Below are 18,990 nucleotides of genomic sequence, written 5' to 3'. Positions count from 1 at the left end.
CGTCCGCCCCGCCGGGCCCCGCCCCCGCCGGGCCCGTCTCGGCGCCCATTGTAGCGTTTCAAAACACACGCCCTGCCCCGCCGGCCAGTCAGCGCGCGCTCCCGCGCCGGAGCCTGTCGGGAGTCCGGACGCAGCCGAGGCTGCCGCTCGGGCCCGATGCCGGTCTCGTCGGCATGCGCGGTGGCGGGATGCGGTTGCAGGGCGCATGCGCCGTGGAAGGCGGGCAGCTTTGCCTCCGCCCGCTTTCCCGCGCCTGCGCGCTGGGCGGCGGGCGCGGGGGGGTGTCCGGGCCGAGGCGCTCGCTCCCCTGTGGAGGCGGCGGCACCGGCAGCGGCATCGTCGAGCTCGTCGGTCGGCGAGCGCGGGTGGGGGAAGCAGGGGCCGCCCCCCGGGCCGCCCCCGGCATGGGGCGCTGCTGGGGCCGCCCCCCTCGCCGGGCCCGGCGCGCCCCCGGACTCTGCCTGCGGCGCCGCCCGCGGGGCCTGTAGGGGCGGCCGCGCCGCGCCTGGCCGGGGGCAGCGGCGGCATGAGGAGCCGCTGCGGCCGCCGGCAGTGAATGGGCGTCGCGGCGGAGCGGGAGGAGCCGGAGCCGCCGCCGGAGCCGCCGCCGCGATGGCTCAGGAGAAAATGGAGCTGGACCTGGAGCTGCCGCCGGGGAGCGCCGCGGCCCCGAGCGACGGGGGCGGCCTGAGGCGATCGAACAGCGCCCCCCTCATCCACGGGCTCAGGTGAGCGCCGCCCGGCCCGGCCCGGCCCGGCCCGCGGCGGCGGGCCCCGGAGCCCCGCCGGCGGCAGCGGGGCCCGCCCCGGGAGCGCCCTGCCCGGCGGGGCTCGGCCGCTCGAGCGGCACGGGCCGGGCCTCCGCCGCAGCCCCCCGCGCTCTCGGAGCGTGCCGAGCCCCGCTGCCGGGCCGGGCTCGGTGCGGGCCCCCCGCTCTCCCTGCGCCGTGGCTGGGGCGCGGTGCAGGCCTCTGAAACGTGCGGCGTGTTGCTCGGCGCGGGGCTCGAGTCAAGGCGGCGAGTTACTTGGTGTAACTGCGGAGCCGCCCTGTGCGGACCCCCGCAGGCTGGCCGGAGGAGAGAGCTGGCTGGGCTGCCTCCGGGAACGTGGTGCTTCTGAAATAAGACGGATGTTTCCAGTGCACTGGAGACTGGGCTGTGTAGTTTTAAGTAAAGCACGCCTTAGGAAGTTATTCATAAAACTTTTTTTTCCCCCCCCTCCCCTCCAGTGACAACTCGCAGGTCTTTCAGCCTTACGTGTTGCGAACTCGCAGGAACAGTACAACAGTTATGAGCCGCCACAGTATGGTAAGGAATCTTAAGCATGTTCTGTTTACACCTAACAAGAAATAATTGGGCTGGAGAAATGAAGTTAGACTTGATTTGTATGTGCACTAAGCATCCTAGCAAGGTTCCAGGCTGCAGAATATGCATTTTTTCACCTGTAACTGCAACCTGCCATGAAATAATACTGGTATATTAACTGTATGTCCCCAAGAAGACAACAGGAGCTGAAGCTGTGTGTGATTCCCAGTATTAAGTACAGCCTGAAAGTTAATTTGGACCTGATCATGGGTTGGAAGGGAAAATTGCTGTCACAAGTAAAAGTCTTGTAAGGGTGTTTTATTTGTTGTAAAAATAGAAGAGAGACTCACAAGTCTTCGTTGACCTGTTTGTTTGACGTGGCCGCTCTTGTCACAATGTTGAATGCTAGACGTCAGAAAATCATTTAAAGAAGGGGAATTCATTTGCTGGGTGATATTCTTCCCTCTGCTATGTAAGTCTGGCAGCATACAGTACTGCGGTTGTTTAACTTTTCAAAGATGTTGCGTTTCTTTTTTTTCACCCTTCCCTTGTCAACTCAGGGATCTATATGCTCTTTTTCACTAAAATTTTTCTTTCTCATTAGAGCATAGTGAAGATTATGTGTTGCTTTCCTCAAAACCCGTAGAGCTTAAAAGTCCTGAAAGAGGTTTCTTCTATGTCTTCTGTTCAGAAAAAGTGAGATGGAATTTTAGTTTAAAATCTTCTGTCATGAGATTTCTTAAAAGTAAGGATCCAAAATTTTGAAACTCAAATCAGTAGGTGTTACAGTAGACACATGGGCATCTAGAGTGGGAACTGTTGGCCCATATGTATGTGGTGGTAGCCAAAGTTCCAGAGCAATTAGATGCATAAAACTATATGCAATTGACAAATCGCAAAAGTAAAGTTTTGGGGAGTGTTGTTCAAGGCTGAGCTGAAACATTGATATTTCTCCTTTATAATAGCCAACTGGTTGAATAAGTTAGAACAGGAGTTTGTCATCTTACTTTAGGCAGTAGGGAATTGTATAACATTTATAGTTCCATTTATAATACCTCACTTGTCTAAATGGCATATATAGCTATTTGTGTATTTGAGATGGTAAGCAGTGTCTGCTTGCAAGTCTGAGATCTATGCCACTTGCTGAGTGACAGAATGAATTTGTAAGTGGTAAAACAAGTCTTTTCTCTTGAAGGTCAGTGTTTTCTTTTTGCAACATTATTTGAGTCATCTGCGTGTAGTTGTACAGCTCATTTTTAATTCACTAAGAATGTAGGTGATGGTAAATAGGATGCATGCAAGCTGTTGATGTGTGATTTAATCATATTGGCTGTCACTTTTTTCAGTTGTTGTCATCATCTCCTATTCGTATTCCTAGTAGCCGACTTCATCAGATCAGAAGGGTAAGTGTAGTTTTTATCTGTATATTTAGTAACAGAATGAAAAGTATTATATAATATTGAAGTATGTACCTAATGGGAGTTTCTTTCCTGTTGAGTTTTTCAAGTACTAGAGGAAACAGAGTCTTTTTTAAGACTTAATTTCAACAAGGAAGTGTCCTTGCAAGTCTTATTGTTGTTGTGTTTAAAGTACTTTGCATTTTTGAAGTGTTTTTTCATTCAAGAGAAATGGTGAGCTGGGCTGGTAGCAACCTCTTCTTTCTGGAGTGGTCCTACTGTTCATATTTCAAGTCTAATAGCAAATGATTGAATCACGAGTGTTATTGCAAGTACCTGTGATGAATCAAACATTATGGGAAAACTTATGACATTTATCTCCTGCAGGAGGAAGGAGTGGATTTAATGAACAGAGAAGCAGCACACGAAAGGTGAGTGTTACTGAAACAAGATGATAAAATAGCCAGAGTTATCCTCTTTGTAGCTACTGATGGGATTTTTTGTATTCTAGGGAAGTGCAAACAGCAATGCAGATAAGCCAGTCATGGGAGGAAAGCTTGAGCCTGGTAATCTCTTTATAGATGTTTCCTATTTAATTCTCCTTTTACACTCAGCTGATGAATTTAAGGGAAAGAGAGGAGTTAACTGTGAAAATCATTTATGAAGAACTTAAGTTCATCTGCTTTGGCTGTTTTGTGCATTTGGCCCGATGACCTTTCATTAGAAGGTTGTGCCTTGGATTCTAAGGTAATGTTCTGTGCCAGTGTTAAGTCTGAAACCTTGTATTTACAGAGCGACAATGACTTGGACAAGTCTGAGAAATCTTCCTCCCCAAAGAGAATAGACTTCATTCCAGTTTCTCCTGCACCTTCACCAACAAGAGGGATAGGAAAGGTAGGATAAGTGGAATACCAAAATGAGAGAAGATTTTATAATTTGAGACCAAGGTGAACTGTGAAGATGTGTAACTTCACAAATTGTTTGATAGTTTAAAAAAAAAAAATCACAACCAAACAACAACCCCAACTCCCCCAAACCCACATTTTGTTGGTTTCTAAGAATCGGATGCTTGCCATCTTTATAGCCTGCACAGTTTAAGCAGTGTGCCAGTTCTGTCACACTGAATATTTTCAGTTGCTGCTCTTTGTGTGGTGTTTGGATGAGTTAGGGTTCTGGTTCCAGGGAAGCTGGAGGTCATTAGGGTAATCAGATTTGGACATGATCTTCAGCTGTGTAATTGGGGGATTGCTGGGGAAGAAGCACCAAAATTGGAATGTTTTGTATGTGTAGGGTAAAAGTGTAGGCAATCTGTGTGGTGAGGAGGATGAAAATACGTCCATCGGTTATGGAAAGGGAGGCATAAACTCACTGTGAAGGACTTGAGCGTGCTGAACTTGCACTGAAGACTGATGGCAGATGCTGGAGAAAGGGAAGAGGTGGATAAACTACTTTTTCCAGTGAGGACTGGAGAACTGAAATGTAGCACAGAGAAACTGGCAACTGGGTTTAAAGATGGGCTGCGTGACCTTGTTTTCACCCTCTTTTGTGGTTGTGCTTTTGTACTGTTACTATTTTATTGCATGCCTCTTAACCAGTATTGATGCACAGAGCAGCCACATACTAGTGCTGGGTAAATGTGTTCCTAGTATAACACTGATGCTGACAGCTGGTCCCGTACCTTTGGAATCACGACTGTAAAGCAGTAGTAGATAACTTGACAGAAACATTTTTGTGCTTCGCTATGGGCATTCATGGGCTAAGCTTAGATTAGCTGCAGGACCACAGGGCTAAATACTCTGTTCTACTCTGGAGTATTGTGTTAAATTTTCAAGTCAGATGTATTTTGAGTAAACTCAACTTGTTTAACAAGCTCCTTGAAAGAAGTAAGCCCTGAGTACTGTACTGCTGCTTCTAAATGTAACAGGTAGAACAGAAACAACTGTCTTATTGAGAAAACAGTGTCTATTTCAATTTCAGATTTCTTGTGGGTTTGAATTTTAGGTTAATCTGAGCAGTATTGCATTAGCCAGTGTATTTTTGCAAGTTAAGTTTTAATGCTTCTAAGATTGTATTTGATTATCTCTGCCTTATTCTGTTACTAGCTTTTCTTTAGCTGGGGATGTTTTGTTTGGAGGGTGGGGTGAAACACCTGAGTATTTAAAAGGAAATTTTGAAGCATCTTAATGTGACTTTTTCTGCAGCAATGTTTTTCACCATCATTGCAAATGTTTGTGAGCAGTAATGGATTACCTCCAAGTCCTATTCCCAGTCCAACAAGGCGATTCTCCAAGTAAGTAACATCTGCAAGTAACAGGTATACATTGGCTTAAATTCCAAGGCTAGCACAAAGATCAGTTAAAGCTGATGTTAAGGCATTAAAAGAGACTTTAGTTTTACAATAACTAAAGTATTGCCACATAAAAATGCTCTGAAAGTTCAACCTTTGCCAATGGTAGGTAGCTTTATAGGAGCCTGTGTCAAGTTTAAACTACACTTGGTAACTTGTGGGGAAATTCCGAGGTACTTCAGATGAATTTTATTAACTTTGTCAGCCTATCAGTTTTATACAATATTACACACGATTTAGATGTGGATTGAAATGAGGATGTGATGCACTAAGGGAAGGAGAAAACCCTAGAAAATTTACTACATCTTTGTGTGGCAGATAATCTGCTCTAATGGGCAGCGTTTCTTTGTTATCTATGTATTTACATTCCCTAAGCGTTCCAGCTGTGCAGGAATAGTTTTAAAGAACATTTCATATGATGTGGTTGTGTTGATTTGATGGTAGGTATGGTGGTGTTCAGACTTGGAACCTTTACAGGCCTGACTGAGTATCAGTACTGTCTCTCTCTAGCAGGAGGAGTCAAAGTCCAATCAACTGTATCAGGCCCAGTGTTCTCGGCCCCATTAAAAGAAAAGGTATGTGTGTTTACATTATCAGATGTTTTAATAAGGATGTAGTTTTGCAGCTGGATACATTTCTCTCTCCCCCATATTTTTTTGTTGTTGTTCTGTAAATATAACGCACTTGTATCCACAGTGAACTGGAATTTGCCCATTGTAACTTGAAAATACAATGTAAAGTAGCTAGTCTAAAACACAAGAATGAAAAACTTTAAAAGCAGCTACTGCTTGAAAGAGGCAAACTTTATTACACATGAAATTAAATGTTATGAATATTCGTAAGCCCTGACATTCCTAAGAGTACCACTGTATGGTGCACACCCTTCAGATCATCTTAGGAATGTTGCTTATCATGCAGTATCTTCTAAACTTAGTACTGAATGTTTGTTTTTACTCTGAAAGTTCAGAAGGTGAGTGTTTAGAGAAATGGAATAGATCAGTGCCCTTTCCTCCTGAAGGGGGAAAACTGCATTCTTTCCTGGAAGTATTTCATGTTAAGGATATTCAGATTACATCCCAGAACAAGTCTCCATAACAGAACTGTAAGATTGAGATATTTACAAGTGTGCCTCTAGCTATGCTTATTCTTTCTGCATATTTTTTTTAAACTAAGGCATTCTTAACTGCACCAAAAGCATGTCCTCTTATTGTACAAGACTTATATTTAGCCTTTGAGAAAAGTTACTGTTTATTGTTTTTTTTAGGACTGCTTGTCCTATCAGATAAAGAATGTTGTCTAATTTATATTGAATTGACAGGGGAGAGAGAGTAATTTTCTCATAGAGGCCAATTCTATCTTGGCTGTTGTTTTCTGTGAATTTTAGAAGCATTAAAAATTGAACAAAAGTTTATTAAGCTCAATGATCAGTAGGGAATAGGTGTTCATACTGCGTTGTTTTACTTAAGATGTTTTACAATAGACTTTACACAGATTGTATTAGAAACAGTGCAGGTAAAGGGCAGGCTTTCCTCACCCTATCCATGTCTTCCTGTGGAGCATCTTTTACAAAGTAGAGATACAAGTTTGCCTTTTTTACTCGAAATTTCAAGGAATTTTCAAAATGTTACTTAATTCTAAAACATCTAATCCATTTAAATGAACCTAATTTCTTTTCCTAAATACATAATCCTGTTATTTTCTGAATTTTAGCAGTAGCTTTATGGTTTATATTCTACAGACAGGACATGGTGTCAGTTTGTTGCCATGATATGTGGGGGGGAAGAAAACAATGCGCTGAAGAACATTTCACTGCTATAGGGAATTAATACTGGTAGACTGTGCAATGTGTTGTAGCAGTGCAGATTTGTCTTTGTGAAATTTCGAGTGGCAAAAGAGTTACCAAAGTTGGTGGTTTGGGTTTTCTTCATTTTTTTATAAGACCAAGTATTTTATAAATGTTTTTTGTCCGTTCCGCTTGATAGAAGCTGTTATTCCTTCACTTCAAAGAAGTGAATGTATCCCTGTGGGCTAAAGGAAAATAGGAAATTGTGGGGGGTGTGTGTGTGTTTATCAGTCTTTTATAAAGTAAGTGGTGGTATAATTCTCTTCCATAACATATTAATATATACTGGTTGGCTATAATGCTTAACTTCTGTCGGCTTTTCTCACACCACAATTGCTGTGAAATGTGGGTAAAAAGCCAGAAAATGTATTCCCATTTCATATGGTTTTGTTGCCAAAATAAAAATATACTGTAGCTGAGAGGGTTTTCTTTTTTAAGCTTGTTATTGGCAAGTTCATGATATTTCCAAACATGTCTATTGTACAGAAGCTATTAATGAGCTAGTTCATTCTCAGGGCAGATTATACTAAACAGATTATATGAATTCTCCTCATCATGTTTAATCTTTTAATGTCAGTAGACGATTACAGGTACAAAGATAGTCTGATCCATGATGAGTAAGTGAAAATGCATACGCATGCCCATTTTTTTTCTGTTCAGCTTTTCTGTAAAAGTGTACATATGCATCAGAATTTGTTGTATGCAGGAGGGTGAAACTGTGAACTAAGCTGGCATTCCTATTTTCATAATCACTAAGAATTTTAATCTCCGTATTTTGGCTTATGTCAGTTGCCTCATCTCAACAGCCTACTTAAAATTAAGTCACAGTAATTGGTTTGGTTTAGATTATTTTGTCTGATTGTAGTCCAAGTAGCAAGTGCCTAGTTTTATGTATTTGAGATCATTGTAGCCCCTCAGATACTGCTGAAGCATTAGTTAAGGATGGACTGGATGGTTAAACAACAGCTAGGATCAAATTAATGTCTTACCCAAGTGCTTGGTTGGCTGAATTAGAGGACTTGTTACAAATGCAACCTTGCTCTATTGCAGGACAAACCTCTCTTTTACAATAGACAAATATTAAATGGACGTTCCAGAGACTCAAGTGAATTTGATTATTTGCACTGTTTTCCTTAGGTGAAATGGAAACTGAAAGTCAGCCAAAGAGACTTTTTCAAGGAACAACCAACATGCTTTCTCCAGATGTTACACATCTGACAGATCTCAGTTCATGGTAAAATATTTCATGTGCCCTGAAATGCCAAAATAGGGAACGTGCATTTATTGAAAGCTTTCTTGTTTTGTTTGTTTTTTTCCAGAAAAAAATACTTTGTGTATAGCTTGCGTATGCATATTACTGGGGACTATTCCTGTGGTAGTATAGTGTGACAATGTTCCTGCTCCTTTGATCAATTCTTCCTGAGGAACCTCTAGCCTAGATTTTTTTTGTATCAAAACTTTTATACTGAGTATGTAATTGTTACAAATCCCTGTTGATTCATAAGCAAAGTTACTTTGCATTAAAAGATGCTTTGTCATTTCAGTATGACCACTGCCTACAACATACAGTATCTGTGGTACTTATCTGAATACTTAGAAAATGTGTGTGTGAATACTTACTGCAGTTACATAGTTCATGTTGATACATTCATGATTTTTGTGTTATAGTCTGTCTCCTTTCTATATTACGATCATAAAAAGCTGAGTTCTTTTTTGTGTCAAGAGTCAGATAAAGTATTCTAAAATATCAACTCTATTACTATAATTTCAGTTTACCTACAGACTTGAAACTGCCTAGAAATATTTTCTTCGTGTTGCTTCTAGCTAAATTGCAAAAGAATCAATTTATGTGCTCTGAAATCTTGTATCAAGACTTCAAAATCCAACTAGAAGGGAAAAATAGGCTTCCAAATCTTGCTTTGAGTAGTGCAACATTAAAGAACATACTAGCTAATTAATGACATCTTTGCTGCATTGCTGATTAGATTCTTATTATTCCTTTCCTATAACCTTGTAAGGTTTTATCCTCATTAGTTGTCACCTCCTTTCTGAGACTGATTAAAATCAGAGTCATAATTTATGCTGCATGTTAAAAAAAAAAAAATTCTGCTCCTCATTCCCATAAGGAGCATGAATATATATATAACATGCTACAGAAAACAAGGAGTCTTCAGGGCTGCCAGTCTTGCAGTAAAGACTGAGTGGTAGTATAGGTCTCCTACATCTTCTCTACAAAGGTGAAAGTACATTAGCTTTGTACAAAAAGTCATCATGCCTGTGTTACTAAATAACCTTTTTTTCTTTTTCCCCAGCCTGTCTTCAGATATTCTTGATGGGAGTAGCAGCAGTGTTGGCTCTTCCTCTGATTCACTGACTAAAGGCAGCATAACCACAGAGTCTCCAGTAACATGCTCAAATTCATGCTCTTCATTCATTTTGATGGATGATCTCTCACCTAAGTGACTTAAGTTCTGAATCAGTGTCCGGCTGTGCTGTTCCCTTACTGTACACCTGTACAGAGAAACGAACTCTGATCCTTGAACCATTAACACAAGGATTATGAAAAGGAGAAATTATTGTAACTGTAATCCTTGGCGACTTTCCAGTGATTTTGATTTATCCATTTAATGGACATTGTAGACCATATTAATGTCTGGTTTTGCGAATTTATTTTTTAAACAAGATGTCTGCTCAGATTATACTAACTCTTTGCTTTCAGGAACTTGCATACACTTTTTGATTCTGAGAATAGGTATCTACCTATTAGTGTTGCAATTTTTAGGAGAATACTTCTATCATTATGGTGGTCACTATGTCTAGGGAAAGAATTTGGTTTGGAAGGATTTGAAAATACTAATTTATTCTCTGGCACTTCTACCATTGAGTAAAACTAATCTCATTGCTTTTTTTCAGTCACTAGCTTCGAATTCTCTTATCGAATGGAGAAGAAAAATCTTTTCTTTTCTTAGTGCTGCTAGTCGTTTTTATTACAGAAGACCAGAGTGGGTGTGGAAATATCACTCTATTACATTAAAAAAAAAAAAGACCACAACAAAATAACTAATGACTGGCACTTTTGCCATCAGTGAAGAAATAACAATACTCCACGAACATGATTCAAGTAGCTGCATAGTTCTCTCCCCAGATCCTTTATCCTACGGATTATATGAAATAAGGTCAATATTCAGCAAGGTTTGGCCAAGGAAAACTAATCCACGCCTCGATCCAAGACATACAGTGCAGATAACTAAGTTTAAATAAACTACTGTGTAGGAGAACCATGTATGGCACCATCGATGTCTCCTGTGGCATTGAGGTCATAGGTATTTTTGTGCCTTAGGGGACATTGTTACAAAATTACGGAATGTAAACCAGAGGGGTGGGTGGGAAAAGTCCTTTGTGTACAGCTTGTTTGTAGAGTGCTTACCAGAATCTGTCGTCGATGCTGCTTTCCTTAGTGTTTCTTTCCGAGATGTGTGCTCCGTTGCAAGGTGCTGTGGGCAGTCCCAACTCTGCTGTGAGATGGCAGCCAAAGTAATTCCCTTTGCAGCTGCTGTGTGCAGCGTTTGTACCTTTGTTGGTGGTCATGAGCAGGGCAAGCAGCTAAACGAACATTTGATTTTTAAGGAAAGACTTAAAAGTTTGGGTTGAATACGAGCTCTGCAAATCGTTTGGCTAAGGAGTTATATTTGAGCAACGAGTAGTCTAGATACAGTACCTTGGTCAGTCTGAGGTAAGACAATAGATATTTTACTTTTTAAAGACTTTAACGGGGCAAAATAAATCCGTTTGTAATCTACTGTGTTATGCTATTTATTATTTATAACTATGTAAAAAGTCTGTGGTGATGAATTATAGTATTTTTTTATGATTGAATAAGTTTTTTATGTTCAGTAATTGCTGGCTGGTTTGTATTTAATACGCAACATTGTCTGCCAGAATCGTAAGCTTCCATTTTTGAATGTTTGTAACATAAATGCTTTTGTTACCTAAAAGTACAACTTCTGATCTTTCTGAAAGAAAATAGCACTGAAAAGATTATGTGCTTTAAAAGTGAGCACAATCTTTGGCAATACTGTCTGGCTAAAAAGGGGAGGGGGAGAACCATAGTTTTTTCTGTTCTGAAGAAGCCGTTGAGTTTCCAGAAGATGTGTACATACCAGATTATTTTTAAAAGTGTTTCCATTAAATTGTAAGAAGTACCATAATGGGCCGACAGTGGCACTATTACTTGTATTATCATTTTCACCTGTGGAGCTTTAGTTCCCCACCTCAAATAAATGTGCATATTGTAACATATTGTCCATTGGTGCCATTTTTAAATGAGCTCTACAGTATTGAATGTTAATTTTATTTGTATATGCACAGTGCTATTTCTTGAATTTTTGATGTCTTAAATTGCTTAATTATTTTTTTATTCATGCTTGTATCTTCTCTGCCTTCTTGATGCGAAAAGAAGGCTGCTTTTACATTTGCGAAATATTGATAAACAGTCTGTGATAAAATTCAACCTGTTACCTGTGCCCCAGTTTCATTATACTGTGCTCTTATTGGTACTGTGATTTTAGAAATCTGAACAAGGGGTGGCAGAAGGGGGAAACCTATTGCATGCTTTCTTAAAGCAGAAGAGCATAGCTATTGCTTATTTTTGGCTGACTTACCTGTACAATTGATGTATTCCAGATTTGTTTGTTAGTGGAGAGTCTTATATAAGTGCTGGCCTTTGTAAACATTAGAATGTAAGCCTCATAAAGCAAACGCACAAATATTCAGTCTTGTTACAGCATTTTTTTTTAGTGTTCTGGCTATCCTCCACTCTTCAGAAGACATTGCTCTTTTATAAAATATATATGTAATACCCCCACACACTGTCTGTTTTTTCAGAATGAATGTCATTGTGTAATGTAATAGGTCCCATCTAGGACCGTGTTCTGTTTCACACACATAGCTGTAAGACCACTTGTTCATTTTAAAACTAAGTTTTCTAATACTCTGATAGCTGATATTTGCACTTAACTGCATGTGAGTTGCTGCTGCTTACAGAATCAGTCTTTATTGCAGTGTAAAGGCTAGTACAGCATACTCAACTGACTAAAAGTTGCATTTCTGGATTTGTTAACTGTCTTGTCTGTAATGAATTGGATACCAGTTTAGGGAAGAAGGCCAGCTGGTGCTGGTAGTCAGCTTTAATAGATAACTATTGACACTTAACTGTTTTTTATAACTTCTCCAGACTTATTTGTGCTGAATTGCCATGATGAGTGTCTGAGAATTCCTGTCTTTCCTCCCCCTCTTTTTTTTTAAAGAAGGAACCGTTAATATGTATCTGTTGTTGAGAATCACCAGTGATGACTTCCCTTTAATGTTGTAACTGTTGAGAAGAAAGTTAAAATACCACCAAATACCAGCATAATTCAAGCAGCATTTTAGATAGACTATTTTTAATATGTTAATTAGCACAGCATTACGATATTGGTCTTTGTACAGCTCGTTGACTAGCACTGCCTTTAGATCATATCTGAAGCACGCTGAATCCTCAGTTTGTGGGCTTAAAATGCTAGAAGGATTTTACCAATGGTTTAGAAAAATGTGTGTGTCAGCTGTGGAACTCTGTATGTTTTGATAATATCAAGTGTTCTGAATCAGGAAATGGATCACAGTATGCATGTTTCATTCTCCTTCATTGAATTTCAAATTGGGGATCACGGGCCCAAAAGCTTGTATTTAAGGGGCTGTTTTTCTGACTGTATGTGATTAAATACTTTCTCCTACAATGAAAGTAATTAAACTGTCAGTGGGTGAGGATGTAAATCTGAGTCCTGCAGACTTTATTGGAAAACGCATTCTTGAAATGCACAAGGAAAGCTATACTGTATAAAAACAGTAAAGTGGGATTTTTTTTTTTAAGTAATGGTAAAAATGGAGTACTTATGTTTTTAGCATTTTGAGTTGTTAGAATTTTAAGTGTAAGTGCTTCAGCTTGGCACATTTCTCTAGACAGAACCACGTTGGGGGCTGTATGCAGAGGTTAACTTGAGCAGGCTTAGGCGGATTTGGAACTCTCGTATTCTGGTGCGCAAACACAATAGACTAGTCTTGGGAAATTATTTTTTGCAAATATTCACATTCTTATCTGTAGACCCTGCTAATATGTTGTGTGACAACAAAGACACGAACTTGTTTTTCCTGGAGAAATTTCATCTGCATATAATCTTCCTGGTAACTTCATAATAAAAAAAGCTTTGCATTAATATGGGTTCAAGTATTTCATGAAGTCATAGGACTGTTTCATTTGCTTTTTTGGAGTAAAGGCCAAGAAATATTTTTGGAGCTATACAAACTGCCTCTTGTATTCCAAGGCTATTATATAAATGGCAACTGTCCATAGTAAGTGGAAAGGGACTTTGCCTACCATTCAATATTTCAGTCTCTCTTGAGATCTGTTAAATAATCCTTAGCAAATTTGGTAAGATGGGTCACTGAAGGTACCAGATGACCCAGTGAGAAGGATGTAGTAACTAGCTCCTTTGACTATAAATTACGAGTTTTAGCCCTGAATGTAGACCTAGCTTATCCAACTAGTTTTCAAATGAAAAACGCATTTTTCAAGCAACTGAGACTTTTGTGAGGGTCTACGCTATTCAAACTTGGAGGAAAAGACTCCTTGTTGGCAAGTCTAGGACTGTTTTGCTCAAACCACCCCAAAAGAGTGAGCTATGCTTGCCAGTCCAAATTAGAGTAGCAGTTGTCTCGGTTTTAACAGCCTTTGGAGAGGGCAGGGAGTTGGTGGTTGGGTTTCCTTAAGGGCTGGTTATCTAATTCATGGCTAGGACCTTTGTCATCAGGCTAAAATCAAAAGTAGATGTTGTTTCAGGGCAAGTCTGTTTTCAGAGGGAGTAAATAGGCTGCAGAGCTGGTTTTAAGCATGATAGCCTGGGTTTGCTTCCTGCTGCGGGTGAAGAGCGTTCATGTTAAGCGGGTTCCAGTGACTGGGCTGCTGGCTTGGCGCTGCCATTCCCATAAATACAAACGCACACAACTTCCACTTTTAACTTGTACATGTACCTCAAGGCTATCCTTTTTATTAGTGTACTGGGCACTTAACGGAAGTCTCTTGTTTCAATCCAAACCGTTTTGCATTAAAGCTGCTTTTTATTACTTGCTTTTAGATCTTAAAGCCTTTTGATATGGGGCCTATTGGGCCTTGGGTTTGAGTCTTGCCTCTGATTACCATGCCAGGGCCAACATTTTCTTTTTAAATCTGGAGCAATTTGTTTTGTTCTTCTTGCATTATGAAGTTTGGAAATGCAAAGTACGTACGTTCTTGCTATTAACAAAGAATGCATGTTAGCTTTGGTGATCGCAAAAGGTTGTGGGGTTTTAGAAGAAATAAGAACTGAAAACACGGAACAAAGAAATACTTATTTTTAGTGAACCAATTCGGCTGGTTTGGTACCAGCTCTTTTTTTTAAATGCAGTCAGTAGTCTTTTGAACATATCATTAGTAACAGCAACAAAAGCCAATATGCTTTCACCCCCAAACACTTCTCCTTACTGGAAAATAAGAACTTACTACTGAAAGACCACAAGTTTTGTTCACCTCTAACAGAGGGCATGGCCTGTCTCGGTCTCTGAATAACAGCTCGCAGTAACAGTCCCCTGTGATTCAACAGGCCTGTTAGTGACACCAGGCTGTCTAGCAGTTCCTTTCTGTCCAAAAAGCATCATCTTACACTATACAATAATTCTAACACCTTTAGTCTCCCTTAGCTTGTTTCTGAGGGCTATGAGATTTTTACCTTTTATGCAAACACAATTATTATTTGCTGTTAATTACTGTAGGTTGACTGTCTTACGAAATGGCTGTGGTGAAATTCCTGGTGGACCTTGTGGACTTTTGCATGTGTCTCATTTTGGGGTATAATAGAGTTTGGGATTTTTTGATTATTTTTCAGATAACGCAATGTGTGTTTTCTGGAAGAATTATCCATTGTGTTTTAATTCTGCAAGGCATTTGGGTATAGTTTATGCAGAAGTAACTCCTATTTAACAACATGAGCCAAATGAATCTTGGAGACAATGATATGCATTTGTTTTTTTCAGAAGTTGACTGGTTTAACCCTTGCATCACCTAAAGACACCTCCTGCATTCTGCCGCAGTCCCCACCACTTTTCAACTTTCACCAAAGTTAAGTAAGTTGGCAGAAGCGCTAGGCTATTATTTGTATTGGGGTAGTTTATAAAGCAGATTATGAAAACCCTATTGTGCTAGAACAAAAAGATTTTTCTTGCCCCAAATAATTTGCAATTTAAATTTGTCATGAGAACTGTAATGGTTTATCAATGCAATGCATAGTCAACAATTTGTTCAGCATGAAAATGTTAGGATCTGTAATACACAGGTAGGAAGCAGGTGGTATCAAAAACTATGGGCCGAAGTAGAATAAAGAATGTAACTGAAGTTAACTAGTCCAGAATTTAAATCTAAGTGTTGGTTCTGGCCTCTGACAAAGCAAACCATTTGCTCTACAAGCCCATAAAATTTTGGAAAAAATCAGCTACTGCCATGAACTTAGCAGCTCAGTCTCAACCCTAGTTAAGTGTCAACACTTCTCTGCTTATGACCAGAATGTCCAAGAATTTGGAAGAAAAATAAATGTGAAAGGGGGAGCTAGAATAAAAATGCCTCCGTGCCTATGATGTATGAGTATTGGTTTGAAAAATGGTACAGAGAACAAAGTACAGTGAGTTGGGACAAATGTGCTTTAAATAAGAGTTGAGGATGTGCTACGTATAGTACGTGTAACATCTTGTTCATGTGCAAGAACAGACTGTGAAAGAAACAGCTTTGTGTGGGAGAAGTGACATCAAAGAGCCCGAAAGAGCTAGCACTGTAATAGGAAACATTTGCCTTTTGAGGACTGTTATTGCTGCTGGTCACTTCTTTTCTTTTTTTTTTCTCCTTATTTCTTTTCCCCCTCCTGTATTAAAACCCAGCAGTACGAGCAATGTGAGGCAGCATGGGTAAGGTGGACCAGATGGGCAATAAAGGAGCGGTACGGAGGGCTAGCTAAATTTGTGGGGACTTTTGCAGCTTCCCTCCTGCCCCCTTTACACTGAGTTTGTATCAGCCTTGAAGGTTATAGTTGCATTTGTTGGCCAACCAAAGCAAGGCTGGATGCTCAACTTCTTGTCTTTAGCAGCATAGTTACTAACCAGGATTGCCAGCTTCCATCAAACATGTCCTAGACATTAGTGGGCAAAACCCTTCATGGGGGGAGAGGGGAAATTGAGGGTGTAGGAGTGGGACAAAGATGCCTAAAAAGCTGTGGGTGCAGTGGGAGAGCATGGGGGAGCTGGTGGGATCAGGGACTGTGGAGACTGCACCATAGCGGAGCGGGAGCAGGAATGTCACCCATCAGGAAGGAGATGGCATGACATGGTGGGAGGCTGGTACGCATGCTTGGTATGGAGAAAGTGATGGTTTTCCTGTCAAGCGTCATGGTTGTTATCCTTGTTGCCAACAGAAGGCTCATGCTGAGGAAGAAGTGTTGTGCTATAGCTGTATGCAGGCAGCGAGCTGGCCATGCCACAGCTTACAACTTGCGCTGAACGGAGTTTATCAGGTATTTTTTGGAGAGTATCTGAAGTTTTTCACCCTTGCCTTGCATTAGCAACAAGGAACGTAGTGCATGTTGTACTTAGGAGGAGCATAAGAGCCAGGAGGCACAACGCGTATCTAGCTGCCTTGGGTGCTTTGGACCAGACGTGAGAAGTTCAGGGTGATGTGGATGACCACAGGATGGCGTATCGTGGCTTGTAAAGCACAGAACGGTATTTAATGAGCGGTTGGCAATACTGGCTGAAGCGCGTCTGAACTACGTTCATCCTGTCACTTCTATTGCTAGAAGTTTCTAATGTTTTCTTTCCTTTCACTCGCAATGTTACCTTTTCCTTTCAGAGTAAATGCTAACTTTCCAGAGTGAGGTTTGGACTTCATTGTAGCTAATAGCCTTAAAACTGATAAAAAGAGGCAGATGCTCTTTGGTTATAAGAATAACACAATCCCATGCTAGAGGAGACTTTGATCAAATTTACTGACAACCTGAAATGAATGAAAAGGCCCTACTCGCAGCAAGAGAGCTTTTCTAGGAGTATATTGCATATTGGCTGTTTTCCGAGCTCCGTGAAATCTTTTAGAAGCATGCTGTGGCATATTTGAGTTGGTTTTAGTGAATTGCAGTGTACAAGCTGGGTTTTCTTCCTGCAGCGCTGATGCTGCAGCATTCCCATCAGACCGTGTGCAGGAAGCATCTTTCTGTTATTTCTCTGTGTGGGGACGCATAGACCTGGATCTTGGAGAATTTGCAGCGGCTTCAGCTCTGTAACCTGCAGCGCCTGCACGGAGAGAGCGTCCGACCACGTAGCTGTGCTCCGTTGCCGTGTCCAGGTGAGTCCTTGGGTAAGGCTGGCTAGAACGTGTCTTGGTGCCTGCTGCTGCTTTTGACATAGACTGGATTATTTACTGAAAACCAAGATGTAAAAATAAGCAGGCACCAACCGCGGGCTGCGTGCTGGTGAGCTGCCTGCAGGGCTACGGCCTGGGTCTGGGAAGGTCGGACTGCTGCTCTTCCAGCTCCGCGGTCTAACCCAGCCTAGCGAGGAGGTGGAAGAAGATGGGTGAGCCTGATCGTCTTCGCAAAGCGCTTTGAGATGTCTCCACGGCAAGTGCTGCGCAAGGGCTGAGTACCATCAGCACTGCCGCCGCTGGGAATTCTGGTCTGGCCCCCGGATCAGCAACTGGCCTTGTTATGCCTGTGCTGCACGTAGTTTTGACTTGAGTTGGGAGCGGTTCCTCTGCTCTTTCATAGTTTGCCTTCTCCTTCGCACGTCTCCAGCAGGAAGTGCAGATTCAGCAGGCATTGTATGCTTCAGCAGCCTGCCAGCTGCCTTGCTGAAGCTAATTCACAATTCAAGTCACTCCTGATAAGTTTGCAAACAATGTGCAGTGATTTCTGAGCTAGATAGCAGCTGAGCTGAACTCCTCAGTTTCCAGCCTGTCAGTTGAATGAAGCTGTGCATTGACTTTGTAAAGCTCGTGGGTCAAACCTGGTCTTCACATTTTGTGCTGCTGTGATGTTTCATAAATTTCTTATTTGTTTAGGAATAACTTTAAGTTAGTGTCATCATTGTGATTAAAACTCTTAAATGAGTGTGTGGAGGCACAAAGAAGGCATATGGTTAGTGTTGATTTAATATAAGCTAGGAACTGAACCCAGGACTTCTGACTTGCAGTTTAGTTCTTTGATTACTTGTTAATTCTGTTACCCCCTTTATAACACACTGAAACAGCCTGGGAATAACTCCAGTGAAAACAAGAGCAACATTTTTTCTTAGGCTAACTTGATGTGGCAGCCACTGAAAGCTTGCACTGAGGAACTGGCCCAGAGGAAGCGACTCCGCGCTTGTGGCTCATCAGCCCCGGCAGGAAACAGCAGGTCAAAGTTAGAAGGAACTTACTTAAAAGCTAATGAGTGAGTGGTGCAGCAAACATTGAGAGAAAGCATAGTTCAACAGCCAGCAGAGGAGCTTGGGGTTCTCTACCTTGGTCCTTATTCCACTTGCTCTCTGTTGGTTCATATCTGTTTAACCAGAGAGATGCCAAAGTGATGATCTATCAGATAAGGATTTGTAGGTGAGACTGTGTCCTCTCCTGATCTGCGCACAGCTCTCCCTGGAGAATAGGGTCAGTACAGAGCACACACTATTTAATCTTACTCAGTATGTTTTTATGAAACAAAATCCTCATGACTTTATATTTCAGCTTAGCAGATACTAGTTTTTTCAGATGTGTGTAAGGTCAGTAGTCACAAGTGTAGCAGCCTAGAACTGCAGGATGGGTTTGACCATTCTGTGCAAAAATTGGTACAATTCAGTGGCAGAAGTAGCAATATATATTGTTCCTGCCAGGTGGCAGCAGGGTTTTTTTTATAGGTAAGCTTGGGGAAGCTCACCTTGGTGGACTTTCCAAAGGGCATGAGGTCACATCATTAGGCAGACTTACATTTTGAAGTGTATTTGTCACTGTGCAATACATTG

At 41.4% G+C, this 18,990-nt stretch overlaps 1 protein-coding gene and 1 non-coding gene across 2 annotated transcripts; both read left to right on the top strand.

Annotated features, from left to right (window-relative positions):
- The first annotated feature begins 259 nt into the window (after positions 1-259).
- On the top strand, positions 260-12,702 carry PABIR2 (PABIR family member 2). Its single transcript, XM_069811423.1, has 10 exons — positions 260-728; positions 1,229-1,307; positions 2,651-2,707; positions 3,089-3,132; positions 3,213-3,267; positions 3,494-3,595; positions 4,903-4,991; positions 5,559-5,623; positions 8,029-8,125; positions 9,204-12,702. Exons 1-10 carry the CDS (start codon positions 613-615, stop codon positions 9,352-9,354), a joined length of 855 nt encoding a protein of 284 aa, XP_069667524.1. The 5' UTR covers positions 260-612; the 3' UTR covers positions 9,355-12,702.
- On the top strand, positions 8,974-9,117 carry LOC138690801 (small nucleolar RNA U109). The gene has a single exon (XR_011329591.1). It is a non-coding gene; the product is annotated as a small nucleolar RNA U109 (small nucleolar RNA).
- Positions 12,703-18,990: the final 6,288 nt, after the last annotated feature.

This window comes from Haliaeetus albicilla, chromosome 23 (assembly GCF_947461875.1).
Source record: "Haliaeetus albicilla chromosome 23, bHalAlb1.1, whole genome shotgun sequence".
NCBI classification, from domain to species: Eukaryota; Metazoa; Chordata; class Aves; order Accipitriformes; family Accipitridae; genus Haliaeetus; species Haliaeetus albicilla.
The sequence above is the reverse complement of the archived record's forward strand: the minus strand, read 5'-3'. Positions and strand labels throughout refer to the sequence as shown.